Source organism: Neopelma chrysocephalum, unplaced genomic scaffold, assembly GCF_003984885.1.
Source record: "Neopelma chrysocephalum unplaced genomic scaffold, ASM398488v2 Primary Assembly neopelma1_147, whole genome shotgun sequence".
NCBI classification, from domain to species: Eukaryota; Metazoa; Chordata; class Aves; order Passeriformes; family Pipridae; genus Neopelma; species Neopelma chrysocephalum.
In genome coordinates, this window is record NW_020897809.1 from 6,621,136 (window position 1) to 6,639,518 (window position 18,383).

At 41.4% G+C, this 18,383-nt stretch overlaps 1 protein-coding gene across 5 annotated transcripts in view; it reads left to right on the plus strand.

Moving 5' to 3' along the window:
- The window catches only part of CHCHD6 (coiled-coil-helix-coiled-coil-helix domain containing 6), a 109,706-nt gene that overhangs the window by 29,379 nt on the left and 61,944 nt on the right, over window positions 1-18,383 (plus strand). For 3 of the 5 annotated variants that reach the window (XM_027700882.1, XM_027700883.1, XM_027700885.1), the window contains exons 5-6: window positions 1,674-1,694; window positions 7,049-7,132. The exons of 1 other annotated variant lie outside the window; for it this stretch is intronic. In XM_027700882.1, coding sequence (XP_027556683.1) covers window positions 1,674-1,694; window positions 7,049-7,132 — 105 coding nt within the window. The remainder of the gene's footprint in view (window positions 1-1,673; window positions 1,695-7,048; window positions 7,133-18,383) is intronic. One more of the 5 variants, XM_027700884.1, reaches the window with a different exon arrangement.

Below are 18,383 nucleotides of genomic sequence, written 5' to 3' on the forward strand. Positions count from 1 at the left end.
GTATTCCTCTAAAACCCCAAATCTGCAGCTATGCATTGTATCTTATGGGGCACCTGATTCCTTCTCCTTGCTCTCTTCTCAGCAAGTATCCAGTATCACTTAGTACCTTGGGTTCATTTTGTCATGCAAGTGTTTGTCCACCAGGAATGTCAGTTTATGGCTTGGGCACCCAGGGATGACAGGTGTACCTCCAGTAAAGAGTTAATGGTGTGTGTGACCTACCTGCTGAAATAATAACAGGCACCATAAAGAGTGTTGTGTTCCTCCTGTCCATCTGCTGAGGATGGACAGCCTTGCAATTGCTAAAATGTAAAAACAAAACTAAGTACATCTGTCCTGGCTGTAAAAATGATCAGGAAGAAAAATATTATTCAAATCAGGCTTTTGTCAAGATTGTTCAGTGATTACCAGTGAACACCTGTTGTGTACTGGTTTGTTTGGCCATGGACTTGATGCTGCTATATCAAACCTGTCTGCCGAAAGGGGGAATTGGCTTCCCCCAGTGAACTGTAGATGGTGAGTTCCAACCCTCTGAACTGTTGCAAAGGATGAGGATGGATGACACCCATAGCTGATGACACATCACCCCTCAGTTTCCTGAAGTAGTTGCTCTGTGCCATTAAAATGATGGCAGATCCCATGAACATATTACCCTCCACCATCTGCTCCCTCTGGCACTGAACTATGACCAAGAGGAAAGTTCCTTGTGCCCTGTCAACTCCCCTCAAATAAATAATCATAATAAAGAAGACCAGTCTTTCTGAAGTTCCTGCTTAGCAAATGGGCTCTGATTGAAGGCAGTCCTGAGAGGCAGAGAAGGCTTGCAGCCCTTGACAGCAAATGAGAGCTGTACCTGCCTCATAAATACCTTGGCTTCAGAAGGAGGTGGTTATGGGCATGAAATGTTTATCATCTTGTACTTGCTTTGCTGCTGCTGGGTTACTGTGAAAGTAAAAAGTAATAAGTAAAGAAGAGGCAATACTGCAGCCTGCTTTTTCTGCTTGTTTCTATACTTAAGTAGTCTTGTGGACAAAGAAGGAGCAGGTGGAGGCAGCTTGGATTTGACGGAGGTTTGGACTGTGCACTAAAGATGTGTTCAGTTGCCTATGAAGGGGGATTTGATTGGAAATCTGATCAGCAACTGGCTTTCTGTTAGGCAGCAGTCTTTGAAATTGTCCATGGAAGAAGATGACTTGCTATGTAGGTCAGCTTGTGCATTTAAAAATGCATTTGCAAAAGAATACTTGTTTTTTTGCACATAATTGGAAGCAGCACAGTTGGTGACAACCTCCTTTTGAATCTGCTGAGCACTCCCATGTTACATGTTGTGTATATTGACATCTCTGTCATTGTGCCAGCACCTCGTATGGCTCCTTGGAACTGGCTATTTTCCAGCTGCCTTTGCTTAGCTCCCACCCTACATGGGGACCCTGCAGTAGGCTGTGGGGACTTTGGTTTTGGGGGCACATGTGCTTTTGTTTTGTTTTAACAGCACAGTTCCCAACAGGGGACAGCACTGCATTGCATAAGATGCTTGTCATTTTTAAGGAACTTTTCTAAACTTGTCATCGTAAAAGCTATATTGCACAGCAGCAGGCGGCCTCCATAAATCACTGATTTCTCTTTTTCTTCTCTTTCCCTTCCTTTCTCTTTTGCGCTCTCTTTATTCCAAGCCTGCGGATTTGGACGCCTGGGTAAGCTCTCTTTTTTTGTCTGGATCTTGCTTATTCCAAGTGTCATGTTGTTACTGCGCGCGTACAGATTGTTATTGCTGAGCACAGATGCAGGATTTTATTTTCTGTCATTACATTTTAAAAGGTGTTCAGCTAGAAAATTGCATATTATTTCCTCCATAAAGATTTTCACTGGCTCCTTTTGTGTAGCTTACAGCTGCTGAAACCGAACTTGATCTGGTGATGTGTTGTTGGCTAAGGGAGCAGCAGAAACAGGAGGAAATGAGGGTTACAACAGTACTGCTTTTTAAGGCACTGGGTTGCATCTGCATTCTAAAACAAACCCCAGTCACCTGCCTCAGAGAATGAGAGGTAGGACAAAAAGCCAGTGATTTTGTAGGCCTTGTGTGTCTGGAGTAACAATTGCAGACAGCTCCACAGTAGTGGTGATATTTCTGCTGGTGCCAGTGGAGGTTGAGGCTCCTCTATGGTTACTTGCCCGCTACAAGACTGGCTGTAAAGTTCTGCTTTAGTCTCAGGCACGAAGTGCACAAACTGCCTCTTACTATTTCAGTGTTGCCCTTTCAGCTCTGCCATTCCCTTTAGACTTGGTCAGGAACATGCCAGCTAGCTAATTTTGGAGTTAGCTCTGTTCTTCAGTGAATTGCTGTAAATTCCTTCTTCTCATCTTGAGATCTTTAATAGCATTTGTGTTTTTCCCCTGCCACCTGGGCTGCTACCAGGGCTGGAAGAGACTTGGGAAAGCATGAGGTGTTAGAAGCTGCAGTTGTGAAGTGGGGCAAGGTGAGGTGCCCAGCCAAAACTTCTGTGCTGCTGCAGGGATGTTACTGGGTACCTTTGGGGGAAGCTGATAACTCCTCTCAGGAAAAACAGGATGATGTAGAAGCTGGGCTTTTGATAGATTTAAGGACCTTTCCTTTATCCTTGTAGCTTATTTCTCTGCTTCTGACTGATTATCTAGGCATCCTCTCACTAGCTTGTCTCTGAGTGGTAGAAGCATTTTGCCAGGAAGATAAATATTTTTGCAGTAATCTTGTCAAATTCTGTGACTTGCCTTTGAGGAAGTTCTTTATAGATTGAGTTTTGGATCTTTCCTTCTAGCTTGAGTTGCCCTTTGCAGAGAGAGGGTTGGGTTTTGGTTTTGTTTTTTTTTTTGTCCTCCAGTAGAGTCTTCTCCATGCCCTCTCCCCAAATCCCAGAATCCCGACAGTGTTGTGGAGAGAGACAACCTGATGGTAGCAGTCATCTGTGGGCTGAGCTATTGCTGCACTTTATTCCTGGGTGCCACATTCCCTACTGTCATCTGACCCTGCCAAGAAGCCCTTTTTTTCCAACACATTTCCTTCCTAGTTTTCGTGTTGAACAAGATGATGAGGTGGGATGGTGGTTAAAAATAATAAAAATCTGGTGATATTTTGTGGAGGGCAATCCAAAGCTAATCTAGGAATGGTTGTAGCTAGAGTGAAGCCCAACTCTAGAAGATCAGTTGCACAGTCTGATTTGTGGCATGTTGGTGTCAGTTCAGGACAAGGCTAAGAGTGTCTGGCTTTGTTCATAGAGAATGAACCAATATTATTTCATTACCTCAATTAGGAGGCTTGTAAAATATTTCTTTTGGCCTGTTTGTCAGTGAGCAGGCCAGTGCTTGAATTCTTCAGTTGAGTCAGTATGTAATGCATAGCTTTAGAATGTGCTTGCACAGTTTGTTTCTAGAAGAGTTACTTGATAAAGGGAGAGAAGGAGGCAGAGAATTGCATGTGACTCTGCCCTGGCTCTTTGTCTCCATTCAAAGCAGCACTGAGATAACCTGCATAACTTTGGGATGTGGAAAAAGTGTAAAGATAAAGCAGAGGAAGAATCTGAAAGAGCTCCCAACCAGTCTGTGGATCCATGCCCATGGGAGCTGTAGTAGCATGTTAGTGGTATGCCTTCACTGTCCTTTTGTAAGAATGCAGTGCTTGTAACTTCTGACACCATCACAGGGGATTTTTGAGCATTTCTTGAATATATCTTATACCTTGCTTTTGTACAGAGAACAATGGCCAATTGCAAATATGTCCCAGGGTACTTTTCTAAGTTTTGGCTGCATTCCTGTGTTTTATAGCTGAGTACATTCTTCTTTCCCTCTCTCTGTTTTGTTTCTGTGTTCATACTTCTTGGACATCACACTGCTGTGTTCTGCACAGCTTAGATGTTGTCTCTGGGCTTTGGTCAGCTCTTACATAGTACGTTCAAGCTCCGATGGAGTTTCTGCAATGTGGAAGTTGAAATGTAGCTTTCTGATATCTGATTTTCAAACCAGTGTGTTATCATGCATGTCTTCCCTTCTCCTTCCTTCTTTAGTTCTAAAGGCCTCTTTGTGAAAAGTGTATCTAATGCTTTGTTTGGCACCTGCAATCTCAATCCCCTGTGGAATTGTAATCATCTCCATAGCAGCCAGTTCTGTCTGGGACATCACAGGCTTCTGACTTCAGGTAGGGAATAAGCAGCAGGACTAGGGGAACTCTTAATAAATATCCTATATTCATTCAGAATGTCCCTGGTTGCCTAACCCAGTTTGGAACAGTGAATATTTCAAATGACACATGCTCTGACTGTACCGTTCATACTTCAAACGCCATCATAAAGTGTACTAAAGTTTCTAGTAATAACAGCTGGGGCTAGAGGGAAACAAAAAGCAACTTTGAAGCAGATCTGTCACAAATGGAATATTGCTCAGTGTACTTCAATGCACTGAAACATCAGCAGCTCTTGAAAACAAGCAAGGCATTGAAAATATGTTTGTGTTGCAAGTACAAGTTTTCTCTGCAACCTCTGGTTCATCACACATTATGGGCGACAAGTGGAGCATAATGGAGGATAATATGGGAGAAATTACTTAGGGGGAAGAATGGGCAGAATTCTAACATTGTAGTCTGCAGTTGGGAGATCCGGATTTGGTTCTTTGACATCAATTTTGCGAGACCCAAGGGAAGTGGCTGACAGAATGTCTGTCTGCTGCAGGGTGCACTGGTGTGGAGAAATTATTCACTGTGGGCATCCCAGCTCCAGTGAGGTTTGCTTGAGAGTCCATGGGTCGTCATCATGTAGTTCAGCACCCTACTCGAGAGGTTAGGTATTTGGTTGGTGTTCCCTTCCAGAGGTGTCATATGGATAAATGTCCTGAATTTCTTGGTGAACAAGGTCAGGCAAGCTCATGAGTTGAAAACATGAGTGAGCGTGTGGGTACAAAATGAAGCCTCTTGCCCACCTGTATTGCTACAATATCAGTTTTGAGCTTCCAGAATAGTCTGCTATCCCAAGGTGACTAGCACTACCACATAATGAAGTTATTTAGATTAAAAGGAAGCTTTCCTGAGTTTTTAAGAATTCATCATTTGACTCTTTTTTCTTTCTTCCTTCCTTCACATGAAAAGCACCTTCCATCTGAATCATGCAGAGGGGTCAGTACTGTCTTATTCTTTTTTCTTTTCCTTATTTATTTTCTCCTTAAGGAAATGGAAGTCACTGGCTTAGTAATCTGATTTTATGGGTGTTATGCAGAAAATCTACAGGATAATCAGGGTCCTTTGGTCACCCACCAGACCGCCCCACCTTCTTACAACTGTTTCATTGTATTTGAAGTTGCTTAGTCCTTTTCTGTGGAGAAGATGGATATTGGTTGAGAGGGACAGCTATGGTTCTCTTACCAGAAAATGATCATAATTTTAGCACTTACAAACTACCCATCACTACCCCCATTGTTGCTGTGATATCTTTTTTGTCAGGCTACATGTATGGGGCACCTCATTCTCATCCCTCTCCCCATCCTATTCCAGCTGGTTTGCAGGTGAGAAGTTATGTAGCAGCTCTGGTTAAAGCAAAGCTAGAGATTTTGCTTTTAATCAAATGTCTTTGAGAGCAAGAGGAAATAGATATGAATCTGTACTGCTTGTGTCTTACCCTCGCCTGGGATGGCAAACATGGAACACAAAATATTTACTTTTCTTTAAAAACAAATACGCGACCACCACACCACTACAACCCTCCTATTTCATGTGCTCCTTTTCTTGCTTACCTATCAACCACCCTCATTGCCTACATTAAAATCTCTTCTAAACCCTATTATACCACTGTATTTCCATCAGCAGGGGAGCAGAAAGAAGGACATGCACAGTAACTTGCTTTCAGATGCAATTTTTCTCGTTAGCAATGGCTTTTGGCCATAAAATGACAGGTCTGAGCCCACAGGGATGTTTCTGTCCCAGCTGCTTAATCATATTGGACCAGCATTTTCTGTGGTTGTACCATCATCATTAGAAGTTAAGAGCAATGCTACTGGGGTGTTATGGATTGGCAGGGTTTGCGTCCATGTTAAACAGGCTATTCATTCTGTTTTTGGAAGGTCTTCTGCCTGCTGATGACTTATGTGGCCCCAGAGATTTTGGGGTGTGATGGGCAGTGAAGAACAAGTCCCATTCGTCTTGCTATTGCTGCTTGTTATTTTTAAACTTTAAAAATTTGATTCAGTTCCATCAATGCCATGTTTCCTTAATGCTAGTGCAGTTTTGGGGTGGGAATGCAATGAAGTGGTGCTGGGTGTAAAGAGCCAGAGGGCTACATTATTACTGTACCCACACAGACATTTTTAATTGAGCACTGTTTAGTTGGTGACCAGGTTATTCTGAAGCAAGAGCTTCTATACCAGCTTTACTGTTTTGGAAGTGTCACATTTGTACTTTGGAAGATGGAGGAGAAATTCTCTGACACCCATCTCCCCTCTGAGTCTGCAGCACCCAGCCAGAGGAACTCTGAGGGTGCTGATGGGGAATGCACAGAGGGTGTGTGGAGGGAGTCCTTAATTACCAGGGTAGTCCTATGTATGTCTGCTGTGGGGAAGTATTAAATCTATAGAAGCTTTCTGACACTCCAAGGGGCAAGAGTTTATAAAGTGGAGGATTTGAGTTTATTTTTTTAAGGTAAGGTAAGGTGAAGAACATTGGAGTAATGACTGTCATGACTCATGGAAAAACAAAGACATGGATAAGATGGAGTTCTGAAAAAGGCAATGGGAAGGTGTCACCTTGTTACAATCATATGTTTCCAATTAATAAGAAGTAGTAAAATCAAGGTTATGAGTTTGAGTATGATACCAATAAGAGCATTTCAAACTTCTGGGGATAACCCAAAATGAGCTGCAAATACTCAAGGTTTGTAGTTCCACTATGAGGGATCCCTTGCACCAGTCCTGAGCAGTGATTTTTTTTTCTTTTTTTAAAGTTCTTTCCAGTCTGCGTCCCATGTGCTTTCCTTGCACTCACATTGTTTGTTTTTAATTTCTTCTTCTGCTGATGCTGTTTTGTTGTTCTTCCCAGGCTGTGGAGCTGCAAGGCAGGGAGGCAGAGTTGAAGCGACAAGAAGCCTTCTATAAGGAGCAGTTGGCCCGCATTGAGAGGAAGGTAGGGTTAAATTGTCTTTGTTTGTGCCCTCTGCACACTGATGGGGTCGGACATGGAACTGTGTGGATCCAAAGAGCAGAGAACCAAGAAGGGTTGTGCTGAAACCTGGAACTCTCAGCTCCCAGTGTCTTGTCTGCCCCTCACCCCTTATGTATGTGCTGGAAAAGCTGTATGAATCTTTTGAGCAACTTGCATTTGAAAGATAAAGGTTTTTTTAACTGGATGATTTTTTTAAAAAGATTTCTAGTAGTTCAAACTCTATTTTCTTTTTCACCATGGGGTTTAGGTGAAAGCTAAATTGAAGCAAAACAAGTGCCCTTGTTTTTATTCCTTTTGTTAAAAATCCTTTCCTAAATTAAAAAAAAAAAACAACATAACACCATAACATAAATCTTGCTATAAATACAAATTAAAGTTGTAATATTAATTTTTCTCTGGGGAGCCCCACAGTTCAAAGAATGGTGCTGCAGTGCACTGCCTGCTTCTTGCTGGATAAGCCTTCAAAATGAACGTGATTTAAAGAGACACTGTCAAGCATCTTTTAAGCCTGAAATGACCTTTGAAAATCCATTTAGGGATTTGAATCTCTCCCCTAAACGTGGGATTTGCTTCTCTGTTTAATTGTTTACCATGATGAGTTTTTAAAAATTGATGCCATAAAAATAGGAGCAGCCATGCTGTTCCTTATGAACTAATGTGTTCTTCACTTCCTGGCAAAATGAAATAATGTTTTAAGTAGTCTTTATTTTTTAATAAATGTGGAGAATAATCTTCTCCAATTTGAAGCAATTAGACCTCCTGACAGGGAGTTGCATACATTCGACTTGTAGTTGTGTTGTGTGACTAAAAAGAAATGCAAACAATTCTGAAAAAGGGAGGTTGTAAAAGGACAGAGAAATCAATCAGCTTTACTACCAACATGTAGCATGATGGTGAGTATGGAACATGGGAAAATTGCAGATTACAGAGATGGTAGGAAACTGTTGGCATATCTATTCCTGTTCTCATTCCCTGCTACTCCGTGATTGTCCATGCAGCATTTTTTTTAAGCCATCGATGGTAAAACATGCCCACGAGCAATTTCATATGATACAGTTTAGCAACACTTTTAATCCACACAGTTCATTAAAAATAAACTATTAAAACTACCACTCAGTGTTGCATTCGGATTTTAAATTCTATTTCTAGATAATGGGGATTGTTCAGTGAAATTGCAAACAATCTAGCAGCTATCGTTCTAATTATCACAGTTGTCCATATGTTCATACGCAAAGGGGATTTTTGCAATTTCTTGCTCCCATGCTGTGTGCTTCTATTATATTCTTCTCTCCGGATCTGGTTTCGTGAAGCGGAAATTGCAGGGAAAACCTGTGTGTGTGTCTGTCCTTTATGGACAGTGGAGTGGGGAGAAGTTTGTGTCTGGGCTTCATTGTCCTCTTTTTGAAATCTTTTGTTGTAGTTTGTGTTTTCAAGTCCATGTCCCTTGCTACAGGGACACCCTTTCAAACAATGAGAGGGATATTCTAGTGCAGGATCTTCTTGAGGGGGGAGTAAGGTGGCTTGCCCGCAGTCCTATTCAAACTGCAGAGCTGCAGAGGAACTATCTTCTAGTTGTTATGTGTACAAAAGCAAGTAGATAAAAAGAACAGGTTTTTCTTTCCTCTCTTGAAACATTAGATAGTTTCTGACCCTTAAACACTAGTGTTTTGCTGGTAATGAAACAGAAGAATGCCTGCAACCGTTAGTCTGGGTTGGAGTGGGAGGTGGTGGGGGCTAGAAGGGAGAGGAGAGAAATGTACTTGAAACAGTGTAATAAAGCTTAATTGTATTAGTTTTGAAAAAGGTTTTTGATCTTCTCTGTGGATAATTTTATTCCTATAATGGCTGGAAAGATGGAAAATGCAGTGCAGAACAATCTTTTTTATTAGCTGTTGCTTTTATATAATTCTGCTTTTATTTGTTGAATACACGCAGACCTTGACACTTATTTATTTATTTTTCCTTCCACTGTGCTAAAGCTTTCCAACTCAGGCTTAGATATATTTTTATATATCCGTGTATATGTGTGTCTATATTAGAAAAAAGCTATCAATAAGGGGATGAGGTGGGGAAGAGCTCTAAAATAGAAGTTTACTTTCTCTGCTGTTTTAAGAGGGGATGGTCACTTGGAATGTGGTCACTGGTAGTTTGGAGCTATTGGCTGTGGGTGAATGGATGTGATGGCTCAGTGTGGAGTTAGCAAGCTGAAATTTCTCCTTCTGAGGATCAGGCTGTCAGGAATTCCCTTCTCTCATCCCCTGCTGTGTCCATGTTGGCTTTGTCCCCACTTCTGCATGATAACAAAATTCAGCAATAAGAGACTTAGAGATTCGTTTTTGAAGAATGTTTTGAGCTATTGATGTTAAAAACCAAGTACCTTCCCAGTAGGTTTCTAAGAGCAATTGCGTTACATACTCCTTACAACATAAGAGCTGCTGCAGTGAATCAAACACGGAGACTGTCCTGTTTCTTCTGACAGTGGTCAGTTCACAAAGGCTTTGAAGGAAGAAGCAAAAAAACCCCTCACCAAAACAAAACCACGAAGAAAACTTTTGCGAGAGCGCTTTGAGAATAGTCTTCCTAACTGTTGTCAGTTGGAGGCTGACACATGCCCTGCTCAAGAGTTTTATTTTCATTCAGTATTTTTATTCTCTGGAACTTGGATTAGTGCCATCCATTCTTCTATGTGACTCAGGCATTGTTCCTCAAGCCCTGTTCAGCTCTGTGCCTCCAACATCGTGTGGCAGTGTGGCCCACAGGTTAACTTATATACTTCGTAAATTCTCTGTTACCAGTTGCAAATACTTTTTTTTTCTCATTTAATATCCTTTATTTGAAAGAGATAAAAGGAATTCTAATTATTCACTGTCTGTAGACTTCTCTTCCCTCTTTTACCTTCCCATTAAGCTGAGCAGTCCTTACCTTTTCAGCCTCTGCTTGTGTGAATGATTTTTTTCCAGGTTTCTCATTCTGCTTGTTGTCTTTTGGCACTTTCCCCCTTGCAACTCTGTCTTTGAGATGTATTGACCAGAACTGAACTCAGTAGTTCCCTTGAATGCAGCAGATTGTGTGAATACATTATCCTTTTATTTTGTAATCTCTGAAAGAGTACTGTAATCTACTGGACAGAGCACAGAATTGGAAGGAAAAACCCGCTCATTTTCTAATAGCCATTTCTCTTTTGGGAGTTTGAAACAATTATTTAGTCCATCTATCTCAGTTATTCCATCTATATGATGGAATAGCTTATAATGGGAGGGCAAAGTGTTGTGAAACAGTAAAGCTATAAAAATGCTAAAAAGGCTTTGCCTTTAGTTTTGCATGAGATGAACTATGGGTCTACCTTATTTCAAATAGATCTTGAGAAACTCAGTTTCTCCAGACAGTCTTATTAAAATTTTCAGAGGAAAAGGCATGTATGAAAAATAATTTCAGTGTTTCAGCTTTTGGGGTTTTCCCTACATCTTCTACTAAAGCACTGGAAGAAGTGAGACAGTGAGTGCTGTCACACTAAAGATCCATCGAGTTCATTATGCTGGTCCTGACTGTGCCCAAATGTGAATGTCCAGGGACAACTGTAAGATTGCTAGATTGCCCAGAGAGGTTGTGGAGTCTCCCTAACTGGAGATATTCCAGAGTAGTCTGGATGCAATCCTGTGCAATATGCTCTGAGATGACCCTGCTTGAGAAGGGAGGTGGGACCAGATCACCTGTTGTGGTCCTTTCCAACCTGATTCTTTCTGTGATTCTGTGATCAGAGCAAGATTATGGGGTACTTGCCCCACATACTTTGATCATCCTGCCTGGTCATCTTTGGAACTTTTCCACACCTATTTATTCCTCTCTGAGAGCTGTGAACCAGGACTGTGTGCACAGTGCTCAGGATGCGGGTGGTCCGTGAGCGTAATATGGCAGTTGTGTCAGAAGCACTGTTTGGTTCTCTGTTTCTTTGTAGTGCCTGACACTTGATTTGCACTTCTGACTTGTGTTGAGCGAATGCCATGCACTGCTGCTACTGGCAGCATTCAGCTGTTTTGAGTGCAGGCTTGAATGCATGACATAGCTGTACTGGGATGAAACCAATGCTGGGATTCGTTGTTGGGAGTATTCTTCCCACTGCGCCCTTCAGTTTGTTGGGGATTGTGTGTGGGAAGGGATGGTAGGCTTTGTTCTGCCTGCAGTGCAGTGCATGCTATTTGACTTCTGTAAAAATCAAATTTTATTGAACAAATTCCTTGCAGAGGATCATTACACTGGTAATGCCCCTGGTCTTCCTCCCTTTAACTCTGATAGCTTGTTGTGGTTGTGTGTTTCAGTCCCTTGGGTCGCTTGTGTGTTTTTGTTTTGGAGTGCCTGAAATATTTTGGTAATCAGAAAAATTAGAGGGAATAGCTCCTTTGAACTGCCTGCTTGTGTGACTGTGTGTAATTGCAGGGTTTGGAGCTGGTGGTACACATTCCATTCCACACCTGTTTCCAATGTGACTGTCTAATCTCCAATAAGTAATCCAGTAATGAGACCTGGGTAATTTGTTATAAATGGTTAATCTTCTAACTCTGGCTTCTTACAGTAATTTTACATCTCATCCATGTAATTTGAATTGTTTTACAAAATGTGAGTCTTCTCTCAACTGTTTTGAAGGAAGTTTTGTACTGTAGTGTTTCTCTGGGTAGAAAGGATGAGAGTTAGACCTAATAATCTGTAAGGAAAACCTTAGAAACACTCAATTTGAGAAGATTAAGCTGATGTTCTTTCATGCATTTATTTGTTACTCAGAAGGAGGGAGGGAGATGGAGGGAGCTTGTTGTAAATAGTTAATATATGTACTGCTCTGAACTGGGATTTTTATTAAGGATTCTGTGTGTGCTTTGTCCTGCTTTTTCCAAGTGGTAGAAACATCCTTTGAAAAGTATGATGAGAGAAATGCAGTCTCTCCTGGAACCCTTCAGATGCCAGGAGATTTCACTTAGCATATTAGTTGTATACTTTCTCCCAAGTAAATATTTATTTGACTCTTTGTGCTATTTGGCCTCTTGCTGGGTTTAACGTGACAAAAGCTAAGGGCAGTGCTACAGTACAGCAAAAACACGGGCAGCTCTTTGGAGTTGTGTGAAACAGCAGAGAAAGGCTGAAGGTAATCTCAGAAGATGAAGTGAAACTCCTTGCTATAGATGATGCCTCTTCTTTGTTTGGATTTTCCTAAGCTCTGGCTCCCACGTTATCTTTTATTAGGTGGCTGTGGACTACTGTGAGCAGTGGGTGCATTAATATGCAACGTTTTTCTGCTTGTAGTTTTTCAGAGCAGTAAGCAGCACAAGAGGTATTCATAAGCTGTAGAGCATTTGTGCAAGTGGGAAAGGAATGTATTGAATACATACCTTTTTTTTATTAATAAGGTTGACTGTACCTTTTTCTCTGCTTAGCTTCACAAATCTTGTAGTTCTGTGTGTGGCATTCACCGTGTTTGGTTTGTTTGAATTAATCTCTTTTTGCCCTTGTACTTATCGTTTAATTCATGTTTGTAAAGCATTTAGGATGTGTAAAGAATGGGAGGAAAACTTTTGTTTGTTATTCTTCTTGGCCTTGATCCTTCTTCTTGGAGCTGTCTCCCACTTCTGGTGCATCAAGGTCACCCCTACACGCAAGTCCACTGTCATTTCTGTATTTTTTGGCTAGTAACTTGTCTCAATAAAAAATTCTGCAGAAAAAAGTGATAGAAGCCTGGAGGGAAAAAAAAAAGCCTTCCAGAGCAATATGTTCATGTTGGGTCTTCATCATCAGCTTAAAGCAGGCTCTGGGGGGTTGCATAAACCGATGTCACCTGGAAAAGGTGGCAGGGGATTTCTGTTGAAGGGGATGAGGAATCTGTTCCTTGAGTTGGGATCCCAGGCTTGTCTGTACCCATGAGACCTGGGAAGCACCCACCTACCTTTGAAAAAGCAAGTTATGTTGAGGTGTTGTCTTCAATTGAACCCTCTGCCCTCTCAGTGGGAGTTAAAGATTCAGTGCCCTTTTCTAAATGAGTTGATGTGTCCTGGCAGGTGTCACTGACAACATTTGCTTCCTCAATAAATGACCTGTAATGTCTTGGGGCTGCATGTGAGCTATTGCTGTGTGTGTAAGGGCTGCTTTGTTTGCCTCCAGTCACTGTCTTGCCAGCCACCAACTTATTGCTCTAGCCAGTGCTCTGTGTACTTGGAGGAACTAGTGTGAAACGAAGTTCTGGTCTAAAAAAATGTGTTTCTCTTTCAGAAGAATTTCTTGTATCCATAACCATAATTGAACCTTACAATATTCTTTAAAATTCCATATTTTTTTCTTATCTATTTTGTTCAGTTCTCGTCTCCTACCCCTTCTGCAAACCCTTCCTCTCACAAACCCACCAGTGCTTTCTGCAAACTTACAACAGCTATGATCCAAAAAATCGGTTTGCCTTTCAGGCCAGTGGAGCAGTACAGCAAAGCACCCAGTTCATCAAACTGTTGATTTAATCTTGTGAACACAAGAAGAATAATTTCCAGTGTAGTTTTCTGAAATAGGCTGATAAGATCCATCCTAATCAACCAGATCACTTCCCAGTCACTCAGGCTGCCTGTCTAGGGCTGTGTGGACACTGCCTTTCAGGTGGCAGTGGCTCTATCAGTCTCTCAGGGCACAGCCTTTGATATTTAGAGAACAGAAGATCCTGTCCTGTGTGTGTGTTAAATTTGTGAACGGGAACAAAATGAAAAAGGAACGAACCTGAAATTGTCGTCTAAACTGGTTCCAACCCCGCATCTTCTTCCTCTTTTCAGTTATTCTCAGACATTATAAATGTCATGCTGGGGGTGGAGGAGGGAGGACAGCATCCCTGATTTCTGCTTTCTGCGGGTATCCGTTGTGGCTGAACAGCATCTAGAGGAGGCTGATGCTGCTCTGCTGTCTCACCGTCTGCAGGGAGAGGTTCATTCCTTGTTGCCGTTGGCCAACACGCAAACTGACTTCCAGTACCCTGTGCTCAATTCAGCCATTTAATGCCTTTTTTGCTGAAAGCGTGTGAAGTTTAGTAGTTAATACACCTCAGTACAGCAGCTTTTAGAGATCAGATAAATTGATTGTTAATTTGATGAACTCAAAGAATATCCATAACAGGGTAACTAAAATGTGTTCGATGTCAGCACTGCCTCTCTGCCTTCTCTGCAGTGTGTATGTTCTCTCTTCAGTATGTGTTGACTGATGTACAGTACATTACATCAAATTACAAGCAGCCTCTATGCAAACAGCAGTTAAGTGTTTGCTGCCTCTTCAGCCTGCACGATTAGTGCAGAGATGCGTTTGCAGTCTGTGTGCTGAAGGGTGAACTGTCAGAGCCGTACGGTGATTTTGTTTCCCTGGCATTTAGAGTACCTTTGCAGAGGGAGAGAATGATGCTTATGGGCTGCTTCATCTTGGAGGAATCCATCCTCAGGCTCGACTTGTGAAATAAATGTGGCAATGTGTGGTTTGAACTTAGTGTCTTAACACTGAATTTAGCAGCTGAATTTAGATAACAATCTGGTATCTGGTCTCATCAGTGTATCACTATGAAGACTTGTTAAAGGCAGAACAAAAAGACCTAGAAGGTGATCTTGTCTCTTTGTTAGAACTGAACACCGGAGTATTTGTCAAGTCTAGTCCAAAAAGAGCAAAACAAGAGGTGCTTTTGTCTCACTTCTGAGAGCTTTCCTCATTATCTAATATTTTATACCTTCCCTTGCCATTTTTTATTCAACTCAATTTTCCCTTAATTTCATTCACTTTCTTATTGCCTAACAGTTTAAATTTCTGTTTCTTCCCTCTTTGTGCTGTTTACATGCTTGTTTATAAGCAGAATTGGTATTTATAAATGTGTGTATATATAGATAGCACTGTCACCAATAAAACCAGTGCTACTTTTCTGATGGAAAGCAGCACTCACATGCACACACACACACACACACAAGTACTCATGTGTGCAAACACGTGCACTGTCTGTCTCTCACCTGTTTTTACTGTGGTGCAGTTGCACCTCAACAGCAACTCCATCACCCTGTGCTGCCTGTTATTTCCATGTAATTCACCAACCAGTGTACAATTAATTTCTGGCCCTGTTATTGCAGTATTGGCTATTTTATGAAACTGTAGAGAGTTAGCAGAGTGAATTGATTAAATATGTTCCAGACCTTAGGCTGGAGTCTGTATGTCTGCTGGGATTTGGATGATTGAAGCTTGTGCTTCTCTTGGGATATTTCGGATTTAGACTTAGTCTTGGAAATTGTTTCAGGTAGACAAAACTTCCCTGTGTGTGTGTGAAATCCACTTGTGTAAGACCCTGACTTTGGGGAATCTGAGATTTCTATTTCAGCCCACAGTGGTCTTTCCACATGTGGCAGGAAAAAGGCATTACTATTGTGACTTAAAAGTAAAGTAAATGTTTTGAAAATGTCCTTAAAATTATGGCTCTGCCCTTATAGATTATACTGTCATCATGTTAATGGAAAATATAGCTAATAATTACTCTTTAAATTGGGCAGACTCCACAGAACATCTCAAATTTGTGCTGAATTAAGTAGTCCAGAGATCAGACTTTAAAAAGGAACTACTCCATATTTACAGAGGCTGTACCTTCTGAAGTGTGTTTAGTAGTTTACTGTGGGTGTGTTAAATACATGTTTCATGACAGCCTGGGGCCACTTCTCTGAAGGTTTTTCCCCATCTGCCAGTCATTTTAAAGAAACATAAATAAAAGAGCTACTCCAATTTCTTGAACATATAATGCACGTTCCCAAGAGACCAGGGTGACTCAGAAGAAGCTTGTAAATAACATGTTTAATGTTTTTAAATAGATGTGTACCATCAGGCTCGCCATGAGGTCTTCAGCCACTGCAAATGGTATTTGCTTTTCCTGCCACAGAATCTCCTGATTCTGGGATGACGAGGAGTGGGTTTTTGTTTGTTTGGTTTTGGGTTTAGCTGGTGGTTTGCCCATACATTGGAATGATCCCAGTTGCAGTTTACCATTAAACACCTTGACTCAAATGAAGATTTCCTAGCTCATCCATTTGCATTCCAGCCCCATTGTAAAAAAAAAATGAAATAATTACTAAATTTTGTTTTGTTGTTAATAAAAATAGTGAAGATACATCTCATATGCACTAGAACTGTCTGGGAGTTGAACCCTGACAAATGTGGAGAACAGGTTGCCCTGGTGGGTGTTGACCAGTGGAATGGCCATCAGATAAAAGATGCTGCCCTGCACAGAGGGCAGCGACAGTAAGGAACAGCCACAGAGGCAGGAAATGCCAGGAGAGTCCCAAGAGGCCACAGAGGAGCAAGAGATGGGAGAAGGAAACATGGGAGCTGAGATAAAAGTGTAAGCCTCTGGTTTGAGAAGACTTGTAATAACTAGGTTATTTTACGAGAAGAGCTAGCTTTTCTTCTTCCCAATTATTGCATTTCAAGTCTTCTAATAAGGAAGAAGGCTTAATTCTTTCTCCTTCCTTCTCCCTCCCCATTGTTCTGAACAGAAGCCAAATTTTTTCTTACATAATTCCAAGCTGCAAGGTTGCTGTGAGCTTGCCCGCCTGGGTCAACTGAGGAGTGCCTGGGTTGTGGAATTTCTTTTTCCCCTAGAGATGTCTCACAATGTACTGGACGCTCTACACAAATCATCTAATTTGCCCTGACATGCAGCAAGCTTTGAGCTGGCTGGACTGTGGTTCTTGATCAGAGAAGACGACTTGGATGGGAGTGTAAAAATACTGTACTGTGTGCCTGCCCAGGCAGGCATATATGCATTTTTTAACTTAATTTTTCATAATAGTTATGTATACCACAAAATTTCCTTTGGCTCTTCAGGGAATTAAACGTAGTATATGAGACCTTTCACCTTTAGGTAATTTTTTTGAGATGCAGCTTCCGTTCGCAGCAGCAAAAAGCCATTACTGCCTGATGGCTAATCCCTCATTCATGTGGCACTGAGATAACTCTTCTTCCAGTTAGATACAAGGGTTTGTCACAGGAAGAACAATAAAAATCCCCCATAACAGTGTCCTAGCTGTTGATTTCTGTGATAGGCATGGAATGTCCTGGTGAAGAACACAGTGTTTGTCCTTGCTGGCTGAAAACAGGACAGTGCTGGGTTTTCAGTTTGTTTGTTCATTTGTTTTGTGGAGAGAGGAATTGGCTCCAGGTCTGCGGTGTTTGTAGTGTTCGGTTTTATTCTCTCCTCTGGTTCCCCAGCAAAAGCATAGTTCTGTCTCTGCTTTGTGTTCCTGTTGTCTGAGCTCAAGCTGTCCCCAGTTGAAGGGCTTGGATTTTTTGTTTGGTCTTGTCCAGTGGATGTAGGTGAAATACTGATAATGTTTCCACAAGCCTGAGAAAATCCACTGTAACACTGTTTCCCAAGAATTTTCCTGTTACAGAGTTTATCAGCTATAGTAACAAACTCCAGATAATTAGGATGCTCATACCAGAATGTTTCTTCTGGAACTTTAAGCCTAGTTTTATTTCTTCCTCATTTAGTGCTAAGGTCAGTGTCTCTTGTTGCTTGCATGTAGTACTCCTTACTGTCAGAGACTGTGCTTAGAATTTAAATTTTGAGAATAGATTTAGCTTGTATCTAAGGGTGTATGGTACACCATGCATGTGACATTCTTCCATTTATGTTCCTTGGCAGCAAGGCATTATGAGATTTTTCAGGGTTAATGTTAATAAGTAATTATTCCTATTATTCTTTAATGGGTTAAAAGTGAGACATGCCTTGTTCTTTTTCCTCTACCTGGTTTCTGTAAAGAAAGTACGATACTGAGCTGGTGGTGACCAAAGCTGTCGAAGGCCATGGGTGACATCATGTCTCAGGGTTGTGACCAAAGCAGTGGTCTTTGCCAGAGTATGGGAATGAAGCAATTGTGTGACTGCCCCTGATCTCTTGGGGTGTTTGATTTTCATGTTAATATTTACAGCTCAGTAACTCCGCTGCAAAAATGCCTCTCCACCTGATTGTCCCTCTGCGGCCTTTCTGGGCTTCTCTAGAGAGTTCACAAGCTCTTTGCCAGCTACAGAGATGTCTCTTCAATGCTTTGTCCTCTTCAGAGGAGGCAAAATAGCTCCATTTAAAAACATGTGAAAAAGAAGATCACTAAAAGCAGAGAGAATGAGACTGTCAAATGATGGAAAGGAAATTGTTTGCAAATATTTTCTGATTTCTTTCTTA